Source organism: Microplitis mediator, chromosome 8 (assembly GCF_029852145.1).
Source record: "Microplitis mediator isolate UGA2020A chromosome 8, iyMicMedi2.1, whole genome shotgun sequence".
NCBI classification, from domain to species: domain Eukaryota; kingdom Metazoa; phylum Arthropoda; class Insecta; order Hymenoptera; family Braconidae; genus Microplitis; species Microplitis mediator.
The window spans coordinates 17,760,590-17,783,639 of NC_079976.1; the positions used below are offsets into that span (position 1 = coordinate 17,760,590).

Sequence of the window (23,050 nt, forward strand, 5' to 3'; positions counted from 1 at the left end):
ATCATTAATTGTTAATTATTTTTATTAGTTAACATAGAAACTGAAGTTTACAATGGAATTCTCCAAGCGATGGAAAATGCTTACAATGAGCTTTTCCTGTCACCACCTGCAGTTCAAAATCAATTGATTGCTGAGTGGTGAAATATTGCTGCAGAACACATTGACGCCTTGACTCAGCTTGCAAGATCTCCAGATTAGAATGTGCATAAACGAATGCAACTTCAGTTTTATATCACGCAACTTGGTTCCCATCATGAGCGATTCCAAAGACAACGAAATGGCATCGTTGGACGCGGTGTTGGTGGTAATATCAATAATAATATTGAGCAAGTTGAGGTTAACAATAACCGCGTCATATGGAAAGATATTGAAAGTGCTTTCGCCAACCGAATACGCACAGGTATGGTTGTTAACTTACTTTATCATGATTTGCGTGCATTCCTGCAAGACGCACGTGATCTGATCGTCGATAAATTAGAAACTGCTCTACAATCAGATGGTAACATCAAAGCAAATGTCATCCTAACCTGCAAATTTATTAAATCAACTGCCGATCAAGAAACAATTGAAACAAAAACATTCAACACAAAAAATGAAGCTATCGTAGCATCTACGGACATCAGTGTGTGGTTTAATGAATTTGTCAGCGATCGCCTGCATGCCAAGGTTGAAGATTTTGAACATCGAGATTCAGGGTGGTCACTCCTTAAAATCGGCAACCTTGCTTTGAATATCAATAAATATGTTCCGCTCCAAGGTGGAAATGGATCAACTTACACTGATTTGCCTGATGACATTAAAAAGAATAAAGCTGTGATCAATTTCATGAATGAAAATAACTACTGTTTCCTGTGGTCTGTAATTGCTGCACTTTATCCTGCTCAAGATAGTCGGAATGTGAGTAGAGTAAGATCATATCCACATTACAGTAGAGTACTAAATTTATGATGGTATTAAATTTCCTATGCAACTTAAAGATATACCTAAATTTGAAAAACTAAATAATCTATCGATAAATGTATACGGTATAGAATCTGAACATGTAGAATCTGATGATGAATTGTGTGAACAAGGGCCTAGTGTGATAGTACCACTTTATTTTAGCAAAGAAAATCTAGGTGATTCCACAATTCACCTTCTTATGTTAGAAGTTCAGTCAGAAGAAGCAGACATAGATGATAATATCGAGAATAGAATAACCAGCTTTAAACGTAAGTTTCACTTTACGTTTATTAAAGATCTTTCGCAATTGGTTAGTAAACAAATATCAAAACATAATGGAAAAAAGCACTTTTGTGATCGATGCTTATGTCACTTCCATGAGGAAATCACGTATGAAAAACATCGCCGGGATTGTATTCAAATTAATAAAGTTAGGATCGAGCTGCCGGTTAATGATGAATTGAAATTTAAAAATTTTAAATATCAGGAAGATGTGCCATTCGTTGTCAATGCCGATATTGAATGTATTTTGATACCAAAAAACGATGAGTCTGAAGAACATATACCTCACAGTGTAGCTTTTTACATACATTGTGCTTACAATGATACCTTGTCTAGATATGAATGTAACCGTAGTTATAAATGTATCGATTGGTTTATGTCCAGGTTAAAGTCATTAATTATTTCAGTTCATAATCTGATCAAATCACCGGTAAAAATGCATCCATTCACAGAACAGGAAAATTTCGAATATAATACATCAAAAAAATGTCACATTTGTAATAAATACCTTGTTGAAACTAACAAGTGGCGAGACCACTGTCATTTTACAGGCAAATATCGCGGGCCTGCTCATGTGAATTGTAACATTCTTTATCAACAGTCTCATAACATTCCAATTGTATTTCACAATCTTTCCGGGTATGATTTACATTTTCTTATAGAGTCAGTAGCTAAATAATTATCCGGTCCAGTTAAATTATTGCCTATTAATAATAAAAGATACATTTAGATTCATTTAGATTTATGGCGAGTAGTATTGAAAAGTTGGCATCTTATCTCAATGATGCTGACATAGTTATTACTCGCAACAGTATTGCTGATCCTCAACAATTTGAATTAGTCACACGGAAAGGAATTTTTCCGTATGAGTATGTGGACAGGTGGGACAAATTAAATTATACTGAATTACCAGCGGAAAAACACTTGTTCTCTAAATTAACAAACTCCGATGTTTCTGATGATGATTACAAACACGCGGAAAGAGTGTGAAATACATTTAGAATTAAAGCGTTAGGTGAATATTCTGACCTGTATTTAAAAACGGACGTACTGCTTTTAGCTGACATTTTTCAAAACTGTCGGAAGAGTTGTAAACAAACATACAATTTAGACCCTTTACACTACTATACTGCACCTGGGCTTGCATTTGATGCAATGTTAAAATACACTGATGTTTCTTTAGACTTATTGTCAGATCCTTCGATGCTATTATTTTTCGAAAAAGGTTTTAGAGGCGGAGTGGCGCAATGTTCCGATCGATATGCTCGTGCCAACAACCCATTTATGGGTAATGAATACAATCCCGCGCGAGAAAATTCCTACATCATGTATTTTGACGTATATTATTTATATGGGGCTGCAATGAGTCAGTGCTTACCAACTGGCTCATTTAAATGGGTTGATGCCTCATTAGATTTTATTCTCAATAATCCTGATGTCAGTCCCAAGGGTTACATCCTGGAAGTGGATCTCGAGTATCCGAAACACCTTCACGAACAACACAAAGACTTACCCCTTTGACCTGAACACTTTCTCCCACCAAAAGGCACATGCACAAAACTAACTACAACATTGTATGATAAAGAAAAGTATGCTATCCATTATTGCAACTTAGAACAGTGCATCGAATTAGGTATGAGTGTAAAACAAGTACACAGTCTCGGAATTCGATCAATCTCCATGGTTGAAGCCATATATAGATTTGAATACAGAGTGCCGTGAAAAATCTGCAAATGAATTTGAGAAATACTTCTACAAACTAATAAACAATGCTGTATTCGGCAAGACCATAAAGAATGTTCGAAACCATACGGTTGTCAGATTGGTGAGAAAGTGGGAGGGACAATGGGGTGCAAGATCTTTAATTGCAAAACCAAACTTTCACAGCTGTACTGTCTTTGGCAAAGACATAGTGCTTATTGAAATGAGTCGTGTCAAGATTCTGTTCAATAAGCCCGTATACGTTGGCTGTTCTATTCTCGATTTCTCTGAAATAATTGTATATGACTTTCATTACAACTACATCAAAACCAATTTTACTCTGGATCAAGCGAAGCTTCTCTACACTGACCCTGACAGTCTAATTCATCACTTCACTGTTCCAAACATCTACGAAGTCATCAAACGTGATATTGATCGCTTCGATACCTCCGATTATCCTGAGGTCAAAGCTTATAACATGCCTCAGGTTAATAAGAAGGTTCTGGGTAAAATGAAAGACGAAAATAATGGTAAAATCATGACTGACTTTGCTGGTCTTCGTGCCAAGCTCTATGCCTTCAAAACACGAGGTGAAAAAGACACGAAACGGGCCAAAGGTGTGAAAAGCTGCACACTCAAAACAATCACGTTTGATGACTTTGGGGATTGTTTAATGCGCCATAAAAATGTAAGTAGAGAGCAACGCTTGAGTCAGAGTAAAAAACATAAAGTGGTTACTATCACACAGAATAAGCTTGCTCTGTCTTGGGAGGATGGTAAGCGTTGTCTTATCTAAGGTCATACAGACACAATACCTTGGGGTTATGTAAATAATTGTAAATAACCTATTTTTAAATTGTATGTGTGAGCGGGTGCATGTGTGAGTGATTATTGTAAATATTGTATACAGTGTGTGTGTGTGTGTGTGAGGAATGTAAATATTGTATATAATATGTGTTAAAAAAACATTTTTTCTTTGCATTAATTTTTTATTAATAAAAATATTTTTTTAAAAATTATTACAAATCTGTTTTATTTATCCAACTATTGTGTGTACTATCGAATCCTAATCATTTAACATACAGCTTATTGCTACGTGTACGAATGATTTTTTCAACAAGATAAACATCAGGATATTTAACTTTACTAAGTTCTTATTCGTAAAAGCCACCTCCAATTGGTTGATCCTGGTAATCGATGAGTTTATACGTCGATGGATTGGTATTCTTAACCTCCTTAATCGTAAAGATTTCAGTTGTCCAATTGGGAGTGTATCCCTTCTCAAACACATGTTTGTATTTAGTGATGCGAACTTTATCTCCAACTTTAGACTTTTTCTTTTTAGTTCATTTTTTCGCGTCCAGAGGGTGATATCCGTTTGTGACTAATTCCTTGTCGTTGGCAGCAGTGACATCTTTTGGCTTCATTTTGATTGTGCGATGTTTCGTATTATTGTACATAGCCACTAAACCATCTAAAATATCTATCCATTTGTAAGTACCACGAACAGTAAATTTTACCCACATTTTATTTTTCAATGTTCTATTGAAACGTTCGCAAATGGATGCTTCGAGATTGCTATAGGTAGAGGACAAATTGATACTGTACTCTTGCATCAGAGCTTTAAAATTACTATTGTAAAATTCTTTTCCTTGATCCACATGCAAATTTTTAGAAATTCGACCTTTACTCAGAACAGATTTCATGGCACTTGTAACATCTTAAGCATTTTTAGTTTTGAGGGGTACTGCCCATGCGTCCTTTAAAAAGTTATCAATAATTGTCAATATGAATTTGTGTTGTTTCTTGGATAAAGCATATGCTTTCATTTTTTGGTCATATCAACCAAATCCGCTTGCCAAGTTTCATCAATTCCACGGATATCAACATGACGTTGAGGATAATTTCTCCGTGCTTGAGCATGCAGCGCATGAGCCACTGCTTCTTTTATTGTTGACTGCATTTGTGAGTTGTGCTGAATCGAAAGTAATTAGCTTTCTCTGTGCTTTGAGACGTTTTAATAATTCTAAATTTTGTTCTGTAAGATCACTTAATTTTTTTTTTAATGCTTTCACTTTCGTTTCAAGCTTTGAAATGACGTCAATTGTGTTTTCGTTCTCTATTCGTTGATTTTTCTGTAATTATCAAATTTCGCTTCTAAACCATGAATAATTTTATCAATATCTTGTCGCATCAGCAAGCTTTCTTCATTTAATGATTGAACTTCATGTTGAATAATGTTTTGTACACTTCTCAGAGGAATCGCATCGCTAGAGTTTTTGGGGTCTGCAATATTACACAACCGTTTGTTGTCTATATCAACCTGACCATCGTCTGTAATTTTAAATCCTGGACCTGGTGGTCCACGACAGCCGGTTTTATATGACTTAGTTTCAGACTGCCGCCCAAAAATATCGATACTCATGGCTTGAAAGTTAAATTACAAATGATTAGTATTGATTGTTGCATGCCTATTAGTAAATAATTCCTGCTTCACGAAGTTCTTCAATAATGGAAATAATTTCATTGGAATGGTTAGTATTCCCGGCTGCTTGTGATGCCATCAATAATCTCAGTCGATTAACAATTTCATTGGGATCATCCCAATAGACATAGTCCATCTTTAGTCCTGCTCGAGGTGCTATTTTGTACTTGGGTAATCCTTTCCCCTTTTTTTTCGGTGACGACATATTTTTCTATATACTGTCTGTATTTGATACTTTTATTTTCACGAATACTATTTTCAGCATTATAATTTATTCGATGTGCATTAGTATTTTTGATAATAGTGCCATAATTTTTAGAATCATTTGCAGTTATCATAGAACTGTTTGGAAATTTTTCGAATGACAATGCTATTAATCCTGGTGTTGTTGAATAGCTCCGATCACCTATATGAATTGAATCTTCATCAAACTCAATTTCCGAGTTCCCAATCATTAGAGTACCCTTTAATCTTCGCACACCAGTTTGCATATCTAACGAATGATGTTTTGAATACAACATCTTTAAATATTTTGATATTGAATCAGATTTATCCGCTCTTATTGGTGTGCTTGTTGCAGAAATATTATCTGGCTGATTCTTCATCATCACTCTCAATCCCCGCGTCACTTGCACTTATTTCACTATAATCAGGAACAGTTGAATCATTTTTTTTAATTTCATGTTTCAACGTTCTAAAGTTTTCACTGGTTATTTCTTTTTTTATTTGATTCGAAGAATCTACCAATTTTTTCAGCAGTTCAACAACAGGTTTAAACGTTTCATTGGCTGCAAGTTCACTGCTGTCTTTACTTAATTTAAGAAGCTTGTGTTTATGACGAATTACAGCACTAGCCTCAGCTACCTGCCGCAACATATCGCTTTGCTCCTGCAGCTTTTTACTTTTCAAAGTTGTTTGAATGAAAATTGCAGCATAACTGAATAATTTACGTATCACAACTATTATTTATGCATATAAAAGTATCAAATCCCTTTCTATAACGTCCACTATTGAGTTCACTGTCTGTATCAATCATAATAAAGTTATACTTATCATAATTCCAACATGCAGTGCACATGTCGTTGAATTGTTGATAAGACATGTTAGTGTTAACGTTATCATTGTAAATGTGTTTTAGATTCATCTCATCTTGGCGAAAGATCACGAGCAAATTCGCATTATCTCGTATCAGGTGTTTCGGGATTCGAGTATAAGTCTGACAGAGATAAAAACTATCAACGTCTTCGTGTCGTCCCATACAGAAAAATGCTCTCACATGATCATGTTTTTCACACGCTACATCATCAAATATCATGACTGAATCAGGTTTTGCATCTTCAGGTTTGACAACTTGTTCATGATCGTTAAATGGATAGTAACCAACACCTTTTACAGTGTTAAGGTATAATCTATTTTTTATAATAAAATAGACCCGATATCCGCGTTTCCCTTATTTGCTGCTGGTAGTAATTTGCCGACCAGGACCAAGCAGCGATGTCCTGGTGCTTATATGATGTAAAGGGCGCCACTTAGTTATGAAAAGATAACAACTAAGAAAAACAATTCGACTAGCTATAGTGATAGAGAGAGGCTCAACCAGGAGTTCGTGGGTGTGGGTTGTCCGCGGCGACCTATTATTATAAACAATATTATAGTAAAGAAATAGAAATATATTGAAGAAAAGTAATTATAGATTACAAAAGAAACAAATCATAACCCATACATTACATTTAGAAAAGAAAAATAGACAATAGATTAAATAGGAAATACCACTCTCGCGAAGCCAACAGTATACGTAAAATTATTCAAAACTTACAATACGCAGTTCTCGACATGCTCACTTATTTTATGATATGATGATGCCGTGCGGATTCAGGTAGACTCTGGCGACGGAGATGACTCCTTGGAGATGTATCAGGATCGGCCGCTTCAGCTTCCCCTGGATGTTATATGCACCTTCGTGCGTTTGCTTCGTCGCAGGTGCGACAAGATCCAACCAAGTCGGATTCACCAAGTTATGATAAACGCCGTAACGTTTATCGGTATTGTTAGAGATAACACTCAGTGACTCGAGTTTATCTCTCAACAATAAGTATTATAATACTATCACCAGCACGCGACTTGCGTCTGATGATCAGTATAATTATTTATTTAATTTATAAAACTACTAGAGTAACAACAGCGCACTTCTGACTTGTGCCTGAGGTTCACCCTTGATTATTTAATAATGAGTAATAATAGCGCACGCAACAATAGTGCCTATTATTCACTCTTGAAAGTTAAATGATTAAAATAAAAACTCGGTGGAGCAAAACACAACACGTGCTTGCCCTTTAGTGGTCTTGTTCTAAGTGTCGCCCGTAGCGTCTTACACTGCAATGCCCCCCTCATTTTCCCATTGACCCGAAGATCAACGATAATAGTCGAAAATGATGCGTTCGGGTTAATTGCAAGTGCGTAGACTTTTTTAAAGTTGACGCGGCAAAATTAAATTAGAGGCGCGCGCGTTACCGAACGACGGTAAATAATATTATTATTATTATGAATTTATTTACACCGTAACAACAGGTTCTATAATATTTTCCAAAAACTTGTGTTTTGGTTGATTCAATGACTTGGAATAGACATATATATTTTCAAATCTTAATCCATTTGCATGAGTTATCAGAGTTAAGAGCGCAATTGTTTTGCCGCAGTTGGATGGTCTACAGAAAACGGCTCTCACGCTGTTTGGTGATAATTGACCATGACGTTTTTGTGATTTTTTTTCATGTTCCGTAATATCGTCAAAATTCACCACTGGAAGCACTGTTGGTTGTTTCTCGAACCGCATCTTGACAGCAACTAATAGCTATCACGAGAGACATACCTTTATAAACCGTAAGGTTACTTTACAATTTTTTCTGTAAGTACTTACATTCTCTAGAATAGACATTAGTCATTGATATGACATGCTTGAGTGCAGACGTAAACGTGGTGCAAGCATCGTAAATAATATTATCAACCAACTACCAGTCGAATTGCACATACTGAAGTATCAGTACTGTGGACCTGGTATAAAATTATCGAAGAGGTTAGCTTGAGGTGATCCTGGAATCAATCCTCTCGACGTTGCATGCAAAGAGCACGACATTGCGTACTCGAATAACAGAGACAATCTTGCTGCTCGTCACGAAGCTGATAAAGTACTTGCTGAAAAGGCGAGGCAACGTTATCAAGCAAAAGACGCTGGTATTGGTGAGAAAGCTGCTGCTTGGAGTGTAAACAAAATTATGAAGGTAAAAAGACGATTTGGTATGGGGCTGAAGAAGAGAAGCAAACGAAAGAATGGTAAAAAGAAGACTGGTAGGATAAAAAGTAGTAAGAAGCCACAAGTAGCACTGAAACAGATTGTAACAGCAGCTAAAAAATCTATGCAAGCTGGTGGTGATCCAATTAAAAGTGCTCTGAATGGAGCTCGTCAAGCTGTTAAAAAATCTGGTGGGAAAAAAAATATCAGGCTGCTACGAGTTTAACCAATTCCATCGAAAATTGGTGGTGTACAGGGGTTCTCGCTGGTGGAGCTGCAGCAGTTGCTAAAGCTGTCAATGATTCTAATGCAAGTAAACAACAGCTAGCTTAATCTATACGACATAATTCTTCAATGGAAGCAATAGCTCTGGGAAAAGGACTATACCTACGACCATACAAAAAAGGTATGGGTCTCTAAAAAAAAATTATTTAACTTATTGCATCTTCAATTTAGAATTGAGAAAGGTAGGAGCATTCAATAATTTCGAGTTGGGTTCGAACCCACGCTCTTAAAGACCGATACCTTTACGGTGCATAAGAGTACCCTACCTGGTACCTACGACCCCATCCAAAAAACATTTAAAGCTACCACATCGAGCTCTCACTGATATCTATATACGGAAATTTGCCAGTATAATGGAAATTCCACATTTTCGAGGTGTTTTTATGAGAAATAATCTACCTAAATCTGGACCATGGATTAATGAATCAGCATTTGTCAATCTTGATGACAAGGATGGACCTGAAACGCATTGGGTGGCTTATAAAAGATTTGGAAACCATGTCATTTATTCTGATAGCTTTAGTGACCTTTAACCACCTAGGGATTTGATGGAATACTTTGGTGTTGGTAGCGTGAAATATAACCATAAAAGGTATCAGGAATATAATACTATAATTTGTGGTCCTTTGTGTTTAAAATATTTGAGTGGAATGCTATCAATTGGTACTACATGCTGAATAGCAATCAGTCATGGATGAATCGTATACGTTAACACTATCAGGAGAGTCCTCCATCTTGGAGGCAAATTACTTTCCTCCAATTGAGTTATCTCCGACAAAAATTATAGGCTAGGGCTCATTGAACTGTTAACATTTAACTCGATACCTAATATCGATGTTGGTCATAATAAATTCTACATAACTACAAGATTGGATGATGAAAAATCTAGCAAAGAAGCATATAAACCCCCTGATAAAAAAGTAGTAACAATACCAACGGGCAGTTATGAAATTGAAGATATTGAAAATTATCTCATTGAAGCATTGCCGGATGTCTCTCTAAGTCTGAGACCTAATAACAATGAACTTCGATGTCAAATAAAGTATAATTATCAAATCGATTTTCAACCATCAGACTCTATTGGACGTCTTCTAGGATTTTCTGCTAGAAAACTTAAACCAAATATAACTTATCAATCCGACTTGCCTGTCACAATACTCAGTGTTGATGCGCTTCAGGTTGAATGCAATATTACAGCAGGTGCATACATCAATGATAACAAAGTGCACACGATTCATGAGTTCTTTCCAACAGCCTCACCAGGATATAAGATCAACGAAGTACCTTCACACATCATTTATCTTCCAGTCACAGTGCAAGCAATACATACTCTTCAATTAAAAATTGTTAATGAAGCTAATGATCGCATTAACAATGTTGGGTTAACGTGTGCTATGAAAGGATACTTATCACATAGTCCCACTCAACTGACTACATTGGAAAATGCTGGATGATTAGAAAGCGATGAAAATTCATGCACGGATGCTAGTGGATACTTTAATGTATCTATTCCACTTAGTTTACTGAGTGGATTTGCCGAAGACTATCATCGAATTGTTCCCAACTGTCAACATCAACTGTTAATATCGAGAACACAAACTGATGCTGATGCAATGTTACAAACTGCAGCAGAAGACGTAAAAAATACTCTGCACAAAATTGAATGGATGATACCTCATATTAAATTAGCTGATCAGCATAATATTCAACTTCTCAACTACATCGCTAGTGATCTATTAATATCAATGAGCTATCGAACCTGGGAATTATACAAATATCCACTCCTGCCAGCTACAACAAAACAGATTCGGGCAGTTGAAACATCGAATCAGCTGGAGAAACCTCGCTATGTTATTCTGGGTTTCCAAACTGCACGAAAAAATGCACTGGATACAAATGCTTGTGAATTTGACCATTGTAATATTCGTAATGTAAAATTATATTTAAATTCCCAGTGTTATCCGTATGAAAATTTAAATATTGATATTGCACACAATCAATATGCACTGTTGTATGAAATGTACACTAATTTTCAAGCGTCATATTATAATAGAGACTCACAAACTCTATTATCGAAAAAACATTTTCTCTCAAAAGCACCGTTGATTGTTATTGACTGTTCAATGCAAAACGAATCTCTCAAGTCTGGACCAGTAGATGTACGTCTGGAGTTTGAATCTTCAGCAGCATTTGCAGCTCACACTGCAGCTTATTGTTCGATTTTACACGATCGAATTGTTAATTATAACCCGATTAGTGGAAATGTACGAAAATTAGTATAAAAATATTGATTACTTTAAGAATTGATAAACATTTTTTTCTATTTTATAATGAATGATTTATTATTTATACTTTTTAAATTAAGTCATAGTTAAATACAGTCCCGTTGGCTTGAAAGGTAAAGCGTTTGTTAATTATTTATATGTAGGTAAGTATATAGGTTTGAATCTCTTAGCCTGTCAAACTAACGGGACTGTATTTTTTTTAATAGAAATAAAAACACATAATTAAGAAAAGAAATTAATTTTATTTTTCTTTATAAACAATGAAGAACTATTGTCTTCGACAGATTGACATTGAGAACAATCACGTTTTAGAGGTTTGCGACTTTCCGCAATGTCACCAGTATCAGAATTATCGTGTTCTTGACATCTCCGGAACCCTTTGATTTCTTGATCATTCTTCATATCTTCTGACAACAATTCCCAAGCATCTTCAACATCTCCTTTTACGAATAGTTGTATAAAGTCATTTGATAGTTGAGCAATATCTTTGGGAGCCATTTTTTAAGATACTCTCTCCCAACAGCAGGTAAAGAAGGATTGACTTGTATCGACTGTCGGTACCCCAGCTGCGTTTATACCATTCGTACATGCCATAAGCATTTTGACATGCACACTCGGGGTTTTTGATGTATTTATGGTACATGTTGTAGTTGCAGTTTAAAGATTTTTTGAATCCTCGATATTCCATCATGTTGAGTTGAATGACTGGAACCAATGTACCGATTTTCTTTTCAAGCCAATGTTTCTTTGCCTCTCTATCGACGAAAATGTAAAAGGGTTTGTCTGTAGATATTGCCAACTTGATTACATGTTCTACCTGATGGTGAGGTACATGTCCAGCATTCCACGGAATGCCTGTGCGATTTCTGATCGTCCACCGGTTACTGCTTTCAATTTTAGCAGGCAGTGAATCCTAGTGACATGGTGGTGAAAACGAAGAACATTGTCATGACGGTTCTTCATGATCATAAAAATGTCCAAATGCACGAAATTCCTTGACTATCTGTTCACCGCGTGCGTCTTGAAGGAATTCAAAGTCCATAAAAAACTCCATTGTTCTGTTATTAAATTTATTAATTAATAACGTTTATAATTAGTTAATTACTGATAAAAACTTTTGAGGTTATATATACCTACAATTGTTAGATACAATATTGTAAATTTTTAGGTTATGCACAGCACTGATTTTATTAGGTTATAAATTTTTTTTGTTGACAAATGATACTGATTCAGCTTATGATTTTTAGGAGACTGTTAAGCTCCGGGGAAACGAGCTCGTTTATATGTGCTCATCCCCTCCACTATTGACGTACCTCTGATTGGTATTCTAATTTATCCCCACCACAACCTCACCGATGTTGATTGGCTGATGCAAGCCTGAACCTGCACGATGAAGTCATAAAGAATGTTCCAGAAGGACGCTAACCTCAAAATTTTGAGTCAACTGCGCAGTTCAAACCGGTTTTAATTGCGTCGTAACAAAACTTCCGGGAATGTGACGTCAGCAAACAGGTTTTGACTTGTCGTTCTATAAATAGATTTCCGAGAATGTGACGTCGTAGAACAGGTTTAAACCTGTTATTCTATAAATAGAATATGACGTCATTATACAAGCTTAAATCTGTTATGCTATAAATAATATACCTAGAATATGACTCCATAGAACAGGTTTAAACCTGTTGTTCTATAAATAGAATATGACGTCGTTATACAAGCTTGAACCTGTTATGCTATAAATAGAATACCAAGAATATGACTTCATGGAACAGGTTTGAACCTGTTATGCTACAAATAAAATACCAAAAATATGACATCGTTAAAACCTGTAATATGGAAGATAGAATACCTAGAATATGACGTTATTGAATTGCGTCGTAATAAAATTATTGTAAACATACAGCAAGTGTATGTGTACAATACGCTTAGCATGGACACGAACAATGTCGATAAAACAGTATGGACACAAACCATATCAGTAGTATGGTGCAACTATAGCGCCCTCCCCCCTCCACAAAGTGGTGGTAGAGCGCAGAGCGTGGTGGGGACACCCTCGAGTCCGCCGGTCGTTGTGGACAGTACAGAAGAATGTATATATATATATATATATATATATATTGAAACGAAGTTGAGGTCCACCCCTCTAATAGGGATGAATCAACCGTCCGTTACCCATTTAAATTAAATGGGCCCGTGTCTCTTTTAGCTAGTGAGCTAATAATTCGGTAACAGATCCTGGTGTTACCCGGTTCGTAAGGACCAGACGACCGGTTGGCTATAAATTTATATATGCAAAAGGCATATAAAGGATCGGGAGTCATGGGGCCTTTATAGGGTATTAATATACCAGAAAGAGAGATAGACTACAGGTAGTTGCAAATGAGCCAAACTAGTGAGAAGCATAAGAAATTATAGAAGTATAATAATAATGTTATTATACTTACCTGTGAGGTGTTGATTCACTGGTGTTGGTGATTGAGAGCAATAAATAATTAGGACAATTGTGAGCTCTGTATCACAATTGTCTGGTATAGCTACAAGCAGGTATTGTAAATGATAACCGCGGCAGGTACGCGCTTCTGTAAGCAGGTATTACAGGGTAAATCGCGGCAGGTACGCGCTTCCACAAGCAGGTATTGTGGGATGAGATCGTGGCAGGTACACGCTTCTACGAGCAGGTATCGTAGGAAAGGAGTGCAGCAGGTATGCACCTCTACAAGCAGGTATTGTAGGAAAATGTCGCGGCAGGTACGCGCTTCCACAAGCAGGTATTGCGGGAAAAGGACGTGGCAGGTACACGCTTCTACGAGCAGGTATCGTAGGAAAAGGATGCAGCAGGTATACATCTTACGGGGTTACCGTCTTCTACAGGAAGGTATGTAGGCTAGGAAGTGTAGCAGGTATACACGAGAATAATCATTGAAGTTAATGATTATTTGAGTAATTAGAAAACATACTTAAATATTACTGAATACTTAGTCGTAGACAGGTAAGTTAAAGTAAAAAGAAAAGGTTAAAAGAATAAACTTATTTATTATAAAGACATAGTAGTAGTAAAGTTGAGAAATTAGATAAAGCTGAATAATTAACGGCGCGCAGGCCTTCTTATAGATTCACGTCGATGCTCATGCGTCGACGTGATGCGCATCCCTTCCATTTACAATTCAAATGGAGAGGGATTATTAAATAATAATAATAATTCAATACAGTTCAGCGGGTAAACCAGGTAAACGTGGTAGCTACCCTAGGTAACGGCCTATTATCATGGTGCGATAATGAGGGTTCTCATAAACCTCGTTACAATATATATATATAAATATATATATATATATATATATTAGGGTGCTTCGTTTGAACCGACTAATTAATTATTGAAGTTTAAGTAGCATTGAATTCCCATAAAATGTCAAATCAAATCTTAGAAAATATTGATTTTTTATTTGACTAATATCTCAGAAAATATCAATCTGAGTGATTCGGTGCTAAGGACCTTTTTCGTAGGAAATTGAATTTCCTATAAAATTGTGATTTGTATTTTTTCTGTAGGTCTTGTTGTTTATGAGATAATGAGAGAAAAAACAAGAATTCTATGAAAAAATTCGGTTTAGCGGTCCGTACTACCCCACCCGTATGAGTTACGATTTCGCGACAACAGACACTTTTGTAGTACATTTAATTCTGAGAAAATCCCGACTTTGGGCGAGATGATATCATAAAATGCCGCGGAATTATAGAAGTTTAAAAAATGAAAACCAAAGTTTACGTGTATTTTAAATGGGAAATCTTCACACGCTGTGTTCGAGTACTTAATATTAATTTTAAGGGCTCAAACTCTCAGGGAATTTTTTTTGGAGTACTACCAACAAAATTTCGGGATGGGAGCGAAAAAAAAAAAAATAGTCGGTTCAAACGAAGCACCCTAATATATATATTTATATATAAATATATATGCTTACATGGCCTAGTATTAGATGTTAACATATATACGTCTCACTTACCTTACCGTTAAATAATATTAATAGAAATAATTAATACTATAAATGACTTAAATAACTTAAATAAATGAGTAAGGGTTCATGAAAAAACGACAATATATATTATTTTATTTATATGATTGTATTTTATATTATATAGATTACCAAAACACATAGGTACATTGTATATACGTCTTTATTTTATTATATAATTGATTACCAAATTACATAGAATATTTAAAATATTATATTGCTATCTTTATGTCTAAATACATGATTGAATATTATTATTAACAGCTATGCCACGGGGTACAAAATTATAACAGTATTTGTTTCGATTTAAATTCATAAATGATTTATAATATTCGTTTACAATTTCATCATTTCTGTCACATCGTTCATCAAAGATAGATATAAACCTGTCAATTGAAGGATCAGTAGACATAAAATGCAAAAACATGATACAATATTGACCGCATACTTGAGAATTTTCCTGTTGCAACTGCTTGTCGTTATATTTGAACCATCGGCAATTGTGTTTGAGGCGTTTAAGGTGCTGAGGAATGAGTGGTGGTAATCCATAGCTGTCAGAGTACCATCTATTTCCATGTCTATCGATGTACATGGCGATCCAGTGCTGTCCTGGCTTATTGTGGCCATCTGTATTAACAACAAAGGCTGTCGGCCTCGTCCAAATTTTCGGGATTCTGTCCGCTGGATATACTCCAATCGTGTGGTATGGTATAAACTGCATAGCTCTCAATATCTGCACCGTGTTCATTACACGCCTGACACTTCCAAGGACAAGTTATTGTACTATCGTTGTTTTTAGCAGCCTCAGCTGTATGATGAGTAGGTATTGAAGAATCTTGCTTACGCGCCTGTCTATTTAACCACTGTTTTATTAAATCTGCACACGATAAAGCACATTGGTTATATGCTAAACTTCTATTTCGTCTAGCCTCTAATACACTGTGTAGAGCACAAGTTAACCGTGGGTGGTGTAAGGCTGCTACTGGAGGGCTGTTTGGTAAATCTTCTATATTTATGACAGGACGACAAAGTAGGCCCTCTAAGTATGTTTTTTGCAGTTTTCCTTTTGTAAAAATTTTCACAGCACATTGACAAAAAAAGCGGAGCTGTATGTGTACGTATTTTATCATTGTCTCACCGCCATACCATTCAAGACCATGATTTTCTGTTAAATCATTATTTTCAGCCTGCCGTTCTTCTGACAATAGCGTAAATGAAAATTCAGGAGCTAAAATCCAGTGTGCCGTATCACCATTAGTTAGAGAAGTAACACCGATTTCTTTAGGTAAAAATTCTCGTGCGTTGTTAATAAAACCTTGAATATATATTACAAGAGCCATAATGTTCTTCACTATAAGACAGCTTCACAGTTACTGAAGTATTTTATTTTTCATTTCAACTAAATATTTTATTGTGCTTAGCCGGCAAAATCTATAGTAACTTGCCTGGAAGCGTCTATTTCTAATACACTCTCATATTCAGCATACACTATACAATTTACGGTTGATTCTAAACCTTTATCAAACCTAACCTCTATGCGTACAGTACCATGATGAATCAGATTCCAATGACTGTTACTATTAGCTGATAAATCAGGCGTTAAGTCAAAAGTGTATAAACAAAAGCCATTAGGATAATCGAATCGATCTATTGTATTTCCTTCATTTAAAAAATGAATTCCTGTACTTGAAAATAATGTGTGATAAGCATCTACATACAGCTTACTATTTGAAAAATCAGGTTGCAATGGTTTTGACGGAACTTGCCGGCCGTCTACATATAGCGATAAATAGTTTATACCAAAATGTTGAAAATTGAAGGGATTCATTGTACGATCGCCGTTAAAGGCTTTATTATCAACAAACCCTATGATTAAACTTCTAGGTATCTGACCTAAAATAACGTTGTCAATAGTTTCACCATGCACACCTGCAGGTATCGATACAGCTTTTACTTCGACGCGTGTTAACGGATATTTCACTGTAGTTTTTGCCAGCATGCGTGCATGTGCTAACAGAATACCAGGTGATATTTTAGCTCTTCTTACTATTAAACTAGCTTCAGTAATAACGAAATTACAACCGTTAGGCGATCCGTCCATGAGACAAAAAGTTTCACGTGCACGTGTGAGACGTAAACGCATTTCAACACCATTTATAAGAAATCTTTCTTGATTAAAAATGTCACAATGTAAATGTCCTATGAAATCGGCTGATTTTTCACATGTTAATAAATCACGACGTTTCTTCAATCCTAGATTATCATCATCAACACTATCCATTTTACCTGGAGTATCACAACACCATCCAACTGTACTTAAGTGTGATTTTTTAGCATCCAAGCCATAGCTTAGTAGGGTTTCTATATACGCTCTATAGGCATATAAATTATTGGGCGTTGATACGCGCTTCTGGTTAAACAACACGTCTACTTGATTAAATATTGAATGCATAAAATTGTTGATAGGACCTACTTTAGGCGGCGTAGCACTAGCAGCGACAGGAGTTTCACGTGTAATACTTACTCGCAAACTTATTATAGTATGAGCAAGATCAATATATTCATCACCTTGCCCTTGTACGACGAATTCTATAGGTGAGTTATCAGTCAACGATGAAATTGGTTAATAATGGACCCGTTGTGAGCTTTCGATTTTTGTTTGAGTAGGAGGCAATGAGAATAATTCATGCTCTGTTTTAGCACATTCACAAGAGTGCACGTGTAAAAACGACATTTTGAAAATAATATTTTAAGAAACAATATCATTCACTGTACGTAGCTTTTTCTTATTTGCTTTGTTGTTATTTTTCTTATTATTTTTCTTTTAGATTGTTTTGCGTTTATTTTTTTTCTGAACTGCTTTTTTTATTACTCGTATTCTCTTATTAAAATGCCTTCCTGCTAAACCAATGGTGTTATTCATACCACTAGCAATAGCCAACTGACCAGGAACGTAGCCTGAACCGCTCATAAGACTGTCGATTTTTTGCTGAGCTTTTCGTTTTAAATTATTATCTGATTCACGTGCTCTGGCACTTAACGCTTCTTTGACTGGTACGTTGTGATCCAAAACATCTGTAGCAATATTTATACCTGATTTTAAAGCTTCCTTGCCAAGAGCTTTCGCACCGCTTTTTAAAAATGATAATACACGTCTAAACAAGCCGCCAAGGAAGCTACCGATACCATGGCCTCTTTGATTTGGCGAGCCTATGTAAACTTGACTTATGCCGTTATAATCACGAGTTCCGTCACCGTACTGTATTATTTCAAACCCGGCCATTTTGTTATACTTAAATTCTTCTTCTGAAATGTAATGTCACGGTCAGCGTACCGTATTCAAATGGAGTAGGATTCCCAAACTCGTCTCTTATATCAATTTCGATAGTGTTCATGGTTCTGCGTAATAAGGGCATATAACGGCCTGGTGAAAAAAGTCTTTATTTTAGTTGAACCGTAGAGGTAATGATCGGTATCAACAGGTACGACACGTAGCAGAGGTGATTAGACGTCACCTGTTATTTAACCTTCACAAATATCGCTATACACAAATATTTTTCCAGGCACTGCATTAGCTAACGATGCAGGGATTGCCCCTTTGCATTTGTCCTTTTCTGAGATAGGTCTAGGTAAATAGTCTATGCCAAATCCTAGTATATTTTCAAGTATTTCATTTAACTTCAGTGTATGTATAGCTACGCAATCACATATTTTATGAACTAATATATAGCCACCAGCGTCATGTACAAAATTTATATGGTCAGATAATGCAGAAAGTGTATTCATACATTGCACTAACGAGCTAATATTTTGATATTGCCCGTAAGGCACATGACCATAGTAAATATCAGCTACAATTTCTTCAATAATACTTTTTTCTTCTTCAGTATTTAGAGGTATGTTGGCTGTACCCATGACAATTGCAGTAGATCCTTTTGGTATATGTAGTATTGTCATAGGAGTTTGTATTTCTACTAACGCAACTTCCCATTCTCCGGTTAATTCCAGCGCTTGAGGTAACTGTGTTATAAAATGTGTAGTCGTGTTATTGGGAAAATATTTTATACTACTGTTACTAGGTAATACAATATAAAAATTATCCCTAATTAAAGCCATTTTTATTTAACTAGAGATAATTCTTCCTCATAAAACACACCGTCAATGGGCTCGTTTTGTAAATCATATAATAAATAAACCACTGGCTGACGGAACATTGAAATTTTAGAAATTTTAAAAATCTCGTTACTCCAACCACTTTTGTGTCCTTTCACAAACGCTGCTTTAGTCTTACTGATACGTACCATGTCGCCAACGGTGTATTTAGGTTTACGTTTTTTCATAAGTCTATAACGTTTATTATTTTCATAGCGTTTCTTAAGGTTATAAATTGCTGTAGTATAATTATCTTCATTGACATTTACAGGGGCCATTTTTATTCCACTATGCTGTGTATGATTGTAAGCATTGATAATTTTCTGTAATACGTCTATATATCTTTTTGACCGTCTATACGTAAAGTACCGCCACATTCTCTCCTTGTTCGTTCTATTTAAACGTTCAACGACAGCTGCCTTTACATCAGGATTTCGCACAGTTCTAAATTGTATTTCGTTTTTCTTCAAAAATTCTTGAAAAGATGCGCCAAGAAACTCTTTCCCGCTATCCGATTGTATTAAACGTGGTAATCTTTTTCTACTACATAGTAGTATTTTTTTAAAACCTTGTGTCACAGACTCACTAGTTTTATTATATAGTGGCTCAGCCCACGCAAATTTACTCAAAACGTCAATTACCATTAAAATGTATTTATACCCGTCGTTGTACGTTGATACACTTCTCAAGTCTACCAAATCGGTTTCCCATACATCATCAATTACTTCTACGTTGTAAGTACGTCTGATAAAATATTTTCTATTTAATCGATGCTTTGTAAAAGTTTCTTGTTTATTAAGCCAGTTTACAATCATGTCTTTTAATACCTTTGAATCACTTTTATCGGTTAATTTTAAAAGATTTCTAGCACCCGAAAAACTGGCCTCGTGTGAAGGGTTATAATATATGGATTTCAACATTTCATTGGTCTGAACTTCGTCCATGATAATTTTTTTGTTTTTGATTTTATAGAACCTTTACCCCTTTGAGTTGTTCTAGCCCCCTCGTCATCACCGGTCATAAACTCATTTGAAGAAGCAAGTTCCTCGCGAATAATTGGTATACTTATATTAACTCGTGTGCTTGTAGGTGTAGAAGTTGATACTGTACTATTAAAAAAATTTTGGTTGCCTATATATTCACGAGGGATATTTGAGGCTTGTAACACTTGAGCGAATTGACGCCTTCCTATAGCTTTGACAGATTTTCTCCTTCTCATAGCGTCGTTCAGAAGATCCGTTATATTTGAACCGGCTATTTTTTTGCCATGAAGTGTTACCACCCCGTGGCTATCCCACGTTATCGTTGAGCTAGGTAAATTTTTTAGACATTTTAACAACAAACGGGCTTTATTTTTGAATTTTTTCGGGATGCTATCTATAATTGAGTTATCAACACCATCATCATATGAAGTATGATGTACAGTCGTTGTAGCCGAGTCTATACTAGATTCTGACGTTTTAGGAACAGTACCAAAAGAAGAACCAGAAGGATTTATGTTCTCGTTTGTATTTGATTCGGTAAATGTATTTTCTAAAGGTTTTTTTTCATATTCTAGTAAACGTAAATAACGTTCAAGGATTTGCAAGTACGCCTAACATTTTTCACGATCGGAATTATATTTATTAGAGTTTAGAATCTCATGCATTCCATTGTCGAGGCGTGATAGAGTTGTACCTGAAGTCTGTATAGTTTTATTTTTTGATTTATCTTCATTTTGGTCTGTATTACCATGCTCTTGAAATTTATCTTCTGGTACTAATACCATTTTGCGAGCGTATTCCATGTTAATTAATGTGCGACTATTGTTGATAGCAATGTGCCTAGTAATGGCACTAGAAACGCTGGTAAAAAACCACCTTTCTGTACAATTATCTTTTTCTTATTATTTAAACTTCCTTGGGATGATAATTTTCTCAAAAGCGGTGCATAACGTTTTGATTTTTTGCGATCTTTTGATGATAATAACACATTACCACGTAATATATGTAGAACACACTCGCAAATACACCGTACTAAAGCTGTGTCAGCCTTGCGTAGTATAGCTTGTCTTTGCTCGTTATTTAAATAACAGAGGGCGTGGAGTATAGCAAGCTGTTTCTTCTTGATCGGTCCGCGCTGCGCCATTATCGATGGTATACTGGTAGATTGTAACTTTTAGACCTATTATTTATACTTTTCTTGGTTATATAAACGAATTGATGTTGATCATCTGGAAAAATACAGCAGCGAAACCGACAATTTTCAGGTGTTGATTGTTTTAAATCTAGTAGTAAATATCCATGAAGGCCAGATGTCGCATCATAGTATATTTCTTGTAAAAAACGTGTATTTTCGGGATAAACTTGTCTTGCAAGATGTTGTATTTGGGATCTATCACTTGGGTTTTTGAAAATCACGATATAATTTGCGTTTAAGGAGATATCTCTTTGACCGTGTCCTTGATGAAAAATATTTTGGGTAATAAAAATTACACTTAGGTTCCTATGATGGTTGCCCTTCGTGAATAAATCTACGACGCTATTATTCGAGGCCTCGCGCATTAGATCATCGATAATAAGCAATTTCGGACGCATATCGTTAGTGTAATCTTTACTGCGTGGTAAACCTTCACGAAACTCAATATTTTTATAATTCGAATATTCCGTATAGGAAGTCTGCCATTCAGCGTAATAAAATATTATTCTCGAGAAACTCGTATCACTCATCTGAGGCAAATATTTAATGAACCTTTTTACAAATACTGTCTTACCACAGCCTGTGGGACCGCAAATAATTGACGTCCAAGGGTGTTTCCACCGCGGATCCATTGTATAAACTAAATTTAACGAGCGATGTATATCTTATATATTTACACAGAAACGAATTAATTTAATGATAACTTATAGGTAATTAGTTATTTATTCATTTATTCATTTATTAATTTATTAAAAGTGTGTAATGTTAATATAATAAGAAAACACATGAATTCATAATTCGTAAAGTTAAAAATACTTGAATACAAATTCAATAGATAACTTAGTAAATCTTATGTATTTTAACATTATTCTGTTTTGTCTTCAACTATCTTAGAGGCGTTTTCACTCGTGTTATTGTGGATCGAGTTCCATCGTTGCGTGAGAGGTTGCTGAATCAGCTCTGGTGCTGACCGCATAGCTAGATCGAAGATGTCACGGGGCATACCCAAAAAAAACTGAAATAATAATTAGAATATATACACGTTAGTTGTATAATAACAATAATGATAATAATAATGTAAAATTAAACTTACATCAAGAAAAGTTGGTGCATTTCTTACAGCACGAGTAACAGCGCTTAACCATATGATACTTTCAACATTTAAACGTGTCGGCAGAAGTCTGAATAATGGATCGTGAGGCCAATATGTTCTAAATACATCCAAATCGTGTTCAGTAACATTAATTTCATTTCCGGGAACTTCTTCTTCCGGTTCTGCACGAATCTCATCACACTCTTTAAATTTTGTGTAACACATCATTATGACACGCTTGAACTACCGTTTGAAACTGAGACTTGTCGTAGTTTTAATCGGCTTGTCTTTTTAAATGCTGACCCCGCGTAAAATGCAGCCAACAGCTGTGTATACTATCAGTTGTTATATAAG

The 23,050-nt window shown here is 35.5% G+C and overlaps 2 protein-coding genes across 2 annotated transcripts; one reads left to right on the forward strand and one right to left on the reverse strand.

Annotated features, from left to right (window-relative positions):
• Positions 1 to 10,597: 10,597 nt before the first annotated feature.
• Positions 10,598 to 11,266, forward strand: LOC130673857 (uncharacterized). The gene has a single exon (XM_057479072.1). The coding sequence runs from the start codon at positions 10,598 to 10,600 to the stop codon at positions 11,264 to 11,266; it is 669 nt and encodes a 222-aa protein (XP_057335055.1).
• A 5,424-nt stretch (positions 11,267 to 16,690) lies between these two features.
• On the reverse strand, positions 16,691 to 18,556 carry LOC130673858 (uncharacterized protein F54H12.2-like). Its single transcript, XM_057479073.1, has 2 exons — positions 18,199 to 18,556; positions 16,691 to 17,862 (listed from the first exon to the last, which is right to left on the reverse strand). Exons 1-2 carry the CDS (start codon positions 18,554 to 18,556, stop codon positions 16,691 to 16,693), a joined length of 1,530 nt encoding a protein of 509 aa, XP_057335056.1.
• Positions 18,557 to 23,050: the final 4,494 nt, after the last annotated feature.

What these genes read in the sequence shown, in the direction of transcription:
- LOC130673857 (XM_057479072.1), top strand. Translation starts at nt 10,598, where the DNA reads ATGTTACAAACTGCAGCAGAAGACGTAAAAAATACTCTGCACAAAATT.
- LOC130673858 (XM_057479073.1), bottom strand. Translation starts at nt 18,556, where the DNA reads ATGGCCGGGTTTGAAATAATACAGTACGGTGACGGAACTCGTGATTAT. An exon ending in TCAGTTGGCTATTGCTAGTG is followed by an intron (nt 17,863 to 18,198) that starts GTATGAATAACA and finishes ACTCACCTATAG; the next exon opens with AATTCGTCGTACAAGGGCAA.